This window comes from Oryzias melastigma, linkage group LG17 (assembly GCF_002922805.2).
Source record: "Oryzias melastigma strain HK-1 linkage group LG17, ASM292280v2, whole genome shotgun sequence".
Classification (NCBI taxonomy): Eukaryota; Metazoa; Chordata; class Actinopteri; order Beloniformes; family Adrianichthyidae; genus Oryzias; species Oryzias melastigma.
Genome location: NC_050528.1, coordinates 25236244 through 25246522, shown reverse-complemented (window position 1 = coordinate 25246522; position 10279 = coordinate 25236244). Strand labels below are relative to the sequence as shown.

The 10279-nt window shown below is 38.3% G+C and overlaps 1 protein-coding gene across 1 annotated transcript in view; it reads right to left on the bottom strand.

The window, feature by feature from the left end:
• Positions 1-10279, bottom strand: part of LOC112147697 (vertebrate ancient opsin) — a 79370-nt gene that overhangs the window by 64156 nt on the left and 4935 nt on the right. The window contains exon 2 of the mRNA XM_024274251.2: positions 188-516. Coding sequence (XP_024130019.1) covers positions 188-516 — 329 coding nt within the window. The remainder of the gene's footprint in view (positions 1-187; positions 517-10279) is intronic.

Below are 10279 nucleotides of genomic sequence, written 5' to 3'. Positions count from 1 at the left end.
TTCTTTTAATGTTTTATGTAAAGCACTTTGAATTGTCTCTGTACATGAAATGTGCTATACAAATAAACTTGCCTTGCCTTGCCTACATGCCAGGAAAGTGAAGGAAGAAGAGGGTGGCATCTGTTCATACGGGAAAAATCGGATGATGGGGTCACAGACATTTACAGACATCTGGCCTCCCACTCACCTGTTTGATTGCATACAGTAGCTTCCCGTAGCAGAAGACGATCACCATGAAGGGCACAATGAGGCAGAAGACAAACAAACAGATGATGTATGATATGTTATTGGCCGTCTTGGCCGTCCAGTCGACAGAGCAGGTGGTCCCTGGACCCTCCGGACCATAATGGCTCCAGCCAAAGAGCGGAGGCACAGTCCACAGGAGGGAATAAGCCCAAGACAAGACGATGCCCAAGGAGATTTTGCGGTAGTTGGAGGAGTCTGCCTCAGCGGGGGTCATCATGGTGCTGTAGCGCTCATAGGAAAGAACAGCCAGGGAGATCAAGGAAACGATGCCTACAGGGTGAAAAGAACACAAAGATTTCTAAGTACATGTGTTATTCACACACTACAGATTACAGACGGTGAGTCTGCGAAGAGCATGTGCAGATTGGCTCTGTCGTCCATATAATTGGACCATAAAGCAGAGATGGAAGTGCACTGCTTGTCTAAAGGCTTACATTCTCTATGTGATATAAAGCCTCACAACTCTCCCTGAAATCACAAGTGCAACTAGTTTATATGCTCACATGGAGGGCAGGATATTGTTCCAAAAAAATAACTGTCTGAGCGAGCGATGCAGCACAGTAAAACCATTATATTTCATCTGATATTTCAGTTAATATTCTGTGGCCCACAGCAGATCTGTAAATTAGACGCCCTGGCACCACCGCCCCTGTCCAACACTGGCAATGGGGTATAAACTTCGCGAAGCCGTCCTTATCTCCTTGTACCGCTCGATGATCGCACACCCCGTCCTCTCCGCGATATCTCTGGGTTTCTAAGCCGTACGAGGCCTGAAAGCAGTGCTTACAATGACCCCTTGACCTTTTCATTCTCTTTTCTATTTGCTTTGAAGCTGTTATGATCCATGGAGCTGTCTGTAAAGCTCATTGATTTTCAGGGACAGTTAAGGGGACCTGATCTGAATGCTGCTCTACGAAAGCCTCCCACCATCCACCCAACAACATACATGCAGTAAGGTAAAAAGCAAGGGCAGGACTGTAGCTGGAGGGAAAGAGAGAGGGGCATTTCAATGAAATGGAAGCAGATTTACATCTGTTGCACAGATGATGATTCTGACTGAGTAAACTCAACACACCTCCACCTGCAAAGTTTCAGTGACACAAAGTGTTTTACTCGTCTGTTTGCCATAAGATATTGAGCTCTTGTTGTTTTTCCTTCGCAGGCTGATTAGCTTGAGGCTTCTATTAGCTTTGGTGCTGCATTATTACAGTCAACACAGCTTTACAACAACCCACTTGTGTTTCTGTTTGATCTGAGCTGACTCATAGAAATCAATCCCAAACAGGTTCTGAATTGTGTTTTTTTTTTCTCTCTCTCTTTGGTTTCTTTTTTTTCCCCCAAAAGTATCAAACTTTGCCTTATCGCTGCAACGTCTTCTTAGTTGCAGTTCTAATATTAAAACATTAAAATACTTTCTTATCCCAACATTTAGGAGGCACCCTCTCCTTGACCTTTTGGTATTACCATCTCAGCATCATAGTGCCTTGGTTTTTTGTAGAAGAATCAATTATTGTAATGTACTGAAAAGTTTGTGGGAAAAGATATTGGTGTTGTGTTAAAAATTAAGAATGGTTAAAAATATTATTTGAAAATGGAAATATTGGAAGAGAATGTAAAGCTCAGCTTACGTAATGTAAAATACTACAGAGGTATTATTGGATCCCAGTAAAATTACATAGAATGGGTCTTATGAACAACTCACTGTGTTGGAAATGTCAAAAAGATGCTGGAACCTTTATACACTGTCTATGGGAATGGTCATTTGCTGAACGTTTTTGGTTAAAGGTATTGGACATTCTCAGTGATTGGTTGGGAAAAATTGTACCACGCCATCCAAGTTTATGTTTATTGGGTGATAAAGGCAAGATGACCGGCATACCAGATGGAAAATGTTCAGTTCTGATGGTTGGAGTCTCAGTGGCAGCCAGGGTTATTCTCAGACACGGGAAAACCCCACAAATTCCACAGATCAAAGTGTGGATAAATATGACAGTAAAAATTGTATGAATGTATGTTAAGCAAATTTAAAAGTGGAGACCCCACCACAGTGTTAATTTGAGACAATTTCTGGTCAATAGGGTGAATGATTCCAACATACCATTTGCTCTTTATTTCTAACTCATCATGTATATGAAGTGAATAAATTTACTTGTGTTTGCTTTTATATTAAAAAACCTGATTTACACTAGTACCCTGTCTTCTTTTGTTCTATTTATTTTGCTCTGCCCTTTTTATTTTTTTTATTTAATTTTTATTATTTCTTTTTGGTTTTTTTTATGAACCTGACCTGTAAAATGCTGCATATGTTACTTGTGTAATGTTATCTGATAAGTTAAAACTCAATAAATCTTCAGTTGAAAAAAAATACTCTCCTGAGTTGATCAATTTTTGGTTGTAATTGATTTTAGTTCAACTCAAGTTCACAACCTGATAAACTTTGACACTTGTGACATCCTTCATTAATACTTTATTATTCTCCATTTAAAAAGTTTATTCATTCCCCTTTTATAGTTTACTTTTCTGTAAATAATGCAGCAACATTGATTAATGAACATGATAAAGCATGTGCAATGTTTCAAAAAAAAAACTACAACTGCTTCATTTTTTATTTTATCGTTTCAATAAAAGTTTTAAAAAAGGTTGTTCTTCAAAAAGTTAGTCAAAGATGAGGACAGAGAGTGGAAAATGATACAAGCTTATTGATACCCGATAAAACTCGATATCGATCAGATGTGGCATATGCCAAGGTGACGCTCTGTCTCCACTGCTGTTCTGCATAGGTCTGAACTCTCTCAGCCAAATAATCAAGACTGGCTATGGATACCAACTCAGAAATGGGGCCCCCATCAGTCACCTCCTCTACATGGATGACATCAAGCTATATGCTAAGAGTGAGCGTGACATTGACTCCCTGATCCACACCACCAGGATCTACAGTACTGACATTGGGATGTCATACGGGCTTGAGAAATCCAGTCGGATGGTGACAAAGACAGGCAAGGTAGTCCACACAGAAGGAGTCTCACTTCCAGAAGGAACAATAGCAGACATTGAGGACAGTTACAAGTACCTTGGAATTCCACAGGCAGATGGCAACCTGGAACAGGCAACAAGTAAAGCCGCAACAGCCAAATACCTCCAACAAGAAAGGCAAGTCCTGAGAAACCAGACCCGGGCAATAAAGAGTTACGCACTGCCAGTCATCAGATACCCTCCAGGAATAATATGGTCAAAGGAAGAGATACAGACCACGGATGTTAAGACTCGAAAGCTCCTCACCATACATGGAGAGTTCCATCCCAAATCCAGCACCCTGAGACTGTATATACTAGTTGCAAAGAAGGAGGCAGAGGACTAGTGAACGTAGAAGCCACTATCCAGGATGAAACATCCAAGATGCATGAATATGTCAAGCTCAAGGCCCCAACTGACAGCGTGCTCAGTGATTGTCTCAAGCAATGGAGAGCAGACGATGTAGTACTGGAGAACAGATTATCATGGGAGGACAAGCCCCTAAATGGGATGTTCCACCGGACAATAACTGAAGTGGCTGATATCAAGAAGTCCTACCAATGACTAGAGAAGGCTGGCCTGCAGTCACACGATAACCCTCCATTTGTATAGGAAGTACTAGTAAACAAACCCTCATTCCCCTGGGATTTGGATTTTATATTCACAACCCTTTTTTTTTTTTTTGCGTGACTCGTCTTCATATGATAGGTAGCTTGTTTTAATACTTTGTTTTATATAGGTTTAAATGTACATACTTGACTGTATTTCACGTGTTGTGTAACAAGTAGAGTAGACCGGGGTTGGTTGTCCCAATTAAGTTAAGTTTACAACATGTTAAAAAACAGCGAGTAGAGCGGAAAATAGGTTTTATTTAGACAAATGTACCAGATGCACTTTACACTTGCTCGCAGTATTTCCGGTTTAAGTTGTTAATAGCCCGAACTTCACAAAAAAGTGATCTTGTTCAGTTCTGGCGTCCAGCAAAATTTTGAAGCCAACAAAACGGATAACCACTGAGAGGCCCAACCACAAAGGCTGGACCAGACTGGTGCATTGAGTGCCTCTCTCACTTATTATGTTACTTACAGACTTACAGACCACACCGAAGCCGAACTGGATGCAGTGAGAGCCTAGGGTAAGGAGTGTTTTAAAATAATCTACAAGTGTGGCAATGAATAGAAACAAAGTGGGATTGGAAGTAAAGCTTATTGGCATTGATTTTACATGGCAACACTATAAAATGAAATAGTACAAAAAAACTTTAGAGCTGAAGCTTTGCAGGAAATGGTAACCAAAGATAAATTGAAGACACAGAGTTTTGCAGATCAGTACAAAAATGATGGCCTATTCCAAAATTTTCTGACTAAAGCTAGACCCATTTTTTTGTCAGTGTGATCTCTGACAAAATTCTGAATAGCACAGACACCAACATTTTCACTTTACTTGCTTGCTTGTGAAGCCTGGTGAGGTTCACCACAGTACTACAGTGTGCATGCAAACAAGCTAGAAAAGACTGACCACTGTGCAGGAAAATCAAAGTGGAAAACTGAAAAAGTGAAAAATCCCATTTATCCATCTTCAGAACCTACTGTATCCCCTTTGGAGTCACAGAGCTGCTGGAGCCTATCCCAGCTACAGTAGAGCTGACAGATAATTATTTTGAAACTACTAATTAGGATCTTCTACCACGTGTGTTCCCTCAGTCGTGCATACTGTAAAATTCTCAGTTTCTCTTCCTCTCAACTTGGTTTTATAACAGTCTTTCCTCAAACTGTGTTACACTCTATTAGTTTTATGGCCAACCAAAAAGAAGATGCAGCCAAAAGTCAGGTTGAGTTAACAGATGGCAGACTGATCTCTCCACATAACACAGTGTGACATGAGATTCTGCATACAGTCATATAAGTCATCAGTGCATAACTTAATTTCAGCTCAAACTAATTTACTGTGTCTGTGCTTACAAAAGGGAAAGTTTGCCTACTTGGAAAATTTAATAAAAGCCAAAATTTGTGCATTGTACAAAGTGTATGTTTTTTGGGTGGACTCAACAAAATCAACACATTCTCACCACAACTCGTCATTTATGGACGCTTTGGTACGGACCCCTCCACATCACACATTGACACTTTAGCTGACCCCAAATCATCGTTTTCTGACACACTGCCTGCTCCAATTAAATTACTTCAGTAGTTCCACCGAATCTGACTTCTTCCTTAATACTACTACTGCTACAACTACTACCACTACTAATACTACTACTACTACTACTACTACAACCAATAATAATAATAATATTAATAATAATAATAATAATAATAAAGAAGAGAAAAAAAAGAGAAGTATTTTACTTTTTCCTCATGTAGCCTGAAAGCAGCACTTAATGTGTTGCTTTCACTTGAAAAATACTACTTTTTTGTTGGTATATAAAACATAAATTAAAGTAAAAATATTTTTATGGTTGAAAACAAAGATTGATCCCCAGGGTTTGGGGATTTCTTATTTTCAGCATATCAAAAAACGACGAGTTGGGGAGAGACCCTATTCCTGCATCCATATATGAATAGCTGACAGAGAAAGACAGTTTTAAAAAAAAATCAGGTAGAAGAACAATTTATTACCAGTTTAGTTAACCAACATTAGATATGTAACATTTATATCTGTAAAAGAGAAATCTCCGTAGAGAAATCTGTCTCAAGTGAAGTTAAGCAGAGACTCATCAGTTTGTGAGAATGTGAAAAAAGATTGTGATATTTTTAACATATTTGGAGAAAAATGAGTAAATCTCATCATCTACAGTGCATAAGGTCATCCAAAAATTCAATTTTGTATGTGCACAAAATAAGCAGATTCCACATGCACTTTTCTCACCAACTTCTATTTTTATCCATTAAAAGGATTTAGATGCTTCTATTTAGCTACATTTGCTAAACATTTAGTATTAGTTTAAAGCAGTGTAGAGGAACAACCTTGAAAGTAGCAACAAAGGGGAAATACAACAGCAGGGGAATGAAGGTCTTAAAAATGCCAATAATATTAATTAAAAAAATAATTATTTAGAGGGCTCTGCGGCAGACTGGTGGCCTGTGCAGGAGTGACCCCGAAAGGAATAATGCAGGTTAAGAAAATGGATGGATAGAATTATTTAGACCTCAAAACTTGAATATGTTGAAAAAATGTGAAGTTTTCAGGGTTTTAGAGTGATTTAAGTAGGAAAGAGTCAAAAAAAGAGTTTCAAAAAAGCTAAAGTGACAAGTGTTCTGCAGAGTATCTTCCATTTAAGTGAGGATCGATTTGGTGTAATATCAAATACTGATAGCTATGCTTTGGTGCAATTTCAATCAGGAAGATCTATCTCACTTTCAGGAACTTTGGTTTACTTCACTCTACACATCCATCATTATTGCAGCCTCATTTTGAGCCAATGACAAAATGGTCCACCTTCACTCCCACTTTTTTTTTTTTTTTTTTTAAATCAGTCTTTCTCACCCCGTTCTTCACCAAAAGTAATGCTTTGGAATGATCTAGTGCACCATCAGTGTCTGAACTATGGCATTTACATCCATGTTCTGAGCTTATCCCACTCATCCATGATGTCATCGGTGCAGAGCCAAATTTCCAAAGATATATAGACTTGTTTCTGCACATTTTTGAACATCACAAACAATTCAATACTTCTACTCCAAAGATCTCCATTCATCCATCCACTCATCCTCTGAACTTAATGAATTCCACTGGAGTCAAGGTGGCTGCTGGAGCCTGTCCCAGCTACCACTAACAGCCAATAGCAGTGTTTGCTGTGCAGGTCACTAATCTGTCGCAGGGTTAAGATCCCCCTTTACTGAAATGCAGTTTAATTTTTGGTAAAGTTGAGGATTAATCCTTACCTTTAGTCATTTTAGTCATTTAAAGTTGTTTTTAAACTTTGAAAAATAGAAAAAGTGTGACCTAATAATGCAGGGTAAAGTGACTCCACCACTGGACAGGCAGCCGTCGGCTTTGTGAAAGAACAGGAATGGACACAGATTTTATAAACAGTAAAATAAAGCAAAGGGGTTTGATCAATTATGCCAAATGGAGAAGCTGGTTTAGTCATTTAAGTTGAACTGAAATAAAAAATAAATCTCAAAGCGATGTTTTACAAGCTATTAATGTCTCATGGTTTAGTTAGGATTGTGAATCTGTAGAATTACAAAAGTTACTAAATATTTTCACATACTTCCTAACCTCCTCACAACTAAAAGTAACATGTTAGCGGAGGACAGTTTTTTGCTATGAATTAATCACAAGACTGCAATATTTATTTAAAAAATCATTAATAAATAATCACACATTTATTAATTTTTCTGGCATTACCTCTTTTCATGGCATAAAAATGAAATTGTCTTGGATGCCAGTCTGTGTGCCTAGCCTCCATGCGCATAAATTCTTCATGCACCTGTCCCCAGACTGGGACCGTGTGTTGCGGTAAATCCTGAAGGTGATGGATTCATAGACATGTCTCCAATCTCTGTTACTCAGCTTTGAGTGACAGACCAAATAAATCACTTTTCAAATTTGCCTCAGTTTACCAGCAGCACTAAATCCTGGGAGTCATTACGCCGGAACCCTCTGTCCCCAAAACTCGCCACCATTTGTAATTCTTCATAAAGACTCATCACTTTAAATGTGAAAACAATGACTTTAGCACGGCTTTCATGACATCTCTGGTCAAAATTTGCAGCTGATACTTATTTGGGGCTCAATGCCATTTAAAAAGATTGAACCTCTTTAAATCTAATAATTCAATTTAAAATATTGTATAATCTAATCATGTATTAAAAAATATGTCCAGGGAACATTTTGAATAAAGCTCAAGTATGTAAAAGAGTGGAAAACAACTACTGTGGACAAACAAAGAACACAGAAAGGTTGATTGTGATTTTGAACCAGACGTCTACAATCCATGAAACAGATTTCGATTTCACATCTACAAGACTGTTAATTAATCTTTTATTGTTTCAGCTCATTGCTTAGTCTGACCTTTGTGACAGAGCACCATTTTTCTGCTCCCTTTCTTCCCAGCTGAGACCTGACACACCGTCAAAACAAATTAACATCAGTCAGGCCAGGTGTTGCTTGCGCCGCCATGATTTACATTCATATGCAATTCCTTTCCTCTCTGCCGAGCATTTCCTCCTGTGGAGGGAGGGCGGCCTGACTTGGAAATGCTGTGCGTGGGCTCAGCAAGGTTATTCCAGCGATGGTGTGCAGAGTCCACTTGGGGCAGAAAGGCGCCCTGCAGCATGCGAGGACACGTAGGCTGGTGTCAGAGATCGAAAAGACGCTCCTGTCCTCTTCCTCTGTGGTTTTGTGGAACGCAGCAAAAGTTAACGAAAAACACAGAGAAGGAAAAAATGAGTAAAGGGAAGGTGAAGCAGCTAAACGGGTGTCGGTAGGTGATGGAAAAGGATGAGAGCTTCCCTGCTGAGCCACCCAGCCGTCTCCCCAAATTGTCATCAGCCGAGCTTTTGGCATTAAGTCGAAATTTGAAATTGCGACATGCAGCAGTCTGAAAGCGAGAGGCTGGAAGTAAAGAGTAGAAATCGATTTGTGAAGGGAATATGCCGCCTTTCCTCCAGATGAATACAGTCTTTTGTCACTGACAAAGTTGCCTCTTTAATTTGAAGCCAAAAAAAAAAAAAGATCTAGCGAAGACAGCAGAGTCACATTGTCAAAGCTGCTGTGAACATCATTCAGCCAAGCAGTCTATTTCACTTTTCCTTCCTCTGACCCTCCCTCAGTCTTTCGCTCTGTTTTACGAGCCCATTGAGGAATTACTTGTCCATAACCAATGGAGACTCTAATGATGTCTGCCAGCAATCATTCTCTCCGTTTCTCCCTCTCTTACACAAACTCCCCTCCTGTCTTGCTGCTCTTTCAGTTTTGCAGAAGCTGGAGTTTTGTCAGACATATTTTAATTAATTGGCTCCTTGTGGATGTCAGCGTTGCTTATTTTGAGATGGCACCTAAACTGAGCGTACTCGAGTTAGTGAGACAGTAGCTTCAGTCAAAGGAGCGACAAAGGGCTGCTTTTTCTGCTCCTTCGTCTCTCACAAAACTGAAATTAAGTGATTCTGCTCAGAAAACTGCCAGCGCACTGTTGAGAAAGTGAAGCTGACACACAATTTTGTTGCAAGTTTAAAAATTGTGATATCTAAGAAGTTTCTGTGGTTAAAAAAAAAATCAATTTTGGAAGAGCTTCACTTTTAGAATAACTTTTTGTTTAAAAAAGATGTTCAAGACTGAATCACAGCACCCAACACCTATTTGGAGTAATATTACTGTCAAAATGAAACTTATACTCATAGAAGCTGAACTGTAAAAGTGAAACATTGGATCCATGAACAAAATATTAGTTTTTATCTAAATCTATTTTTGTAAACCATCAACCCAAAATGTTAATTTGATGATAAAAGATGTAAATATAATCAAATTACAGAGCTTTTGTTATCTGATCCAACATTTCACTTTTTACAGTGTGTGTCCGCTTAAAAAAAAGGGAAAAAAATTAATGAATACAAGATTTGGTTTCATTTTTAAAATGTCTATTTTGATAACAACTTCAAAATTTACCCTGCACTGTAAAAAGTGAAACATTGAACAAAATTTCTTTAATTTTTTACATTTAAAAATATAAAATTTGATTAAATTAAAAATTTGAGTTGATGATTTACTCAACTTAAAAATTTAATTAAGTAAAAACTAATATTTTAAGATGTAACAAATTACATAACTTTTGCTAAGTGATCTAATGTTTTACTTTTTACAGTGTGTTAAAATACTGTCAAAAATACATCATGGGGTCATAAGCATGTATATCAAGGCACTAAACATTGGTTAAACAAAGTGTGCATGCGTACTGACTGCCACTAGAGAGAACGTCAGGGGGAAAAAAAATTCCATATGGAGAACAATCAGACACTGATTAACAGTTTACATTTTAGACAAACAACTTTAGTATTGTTTTTTTTTTTTTTTTTTT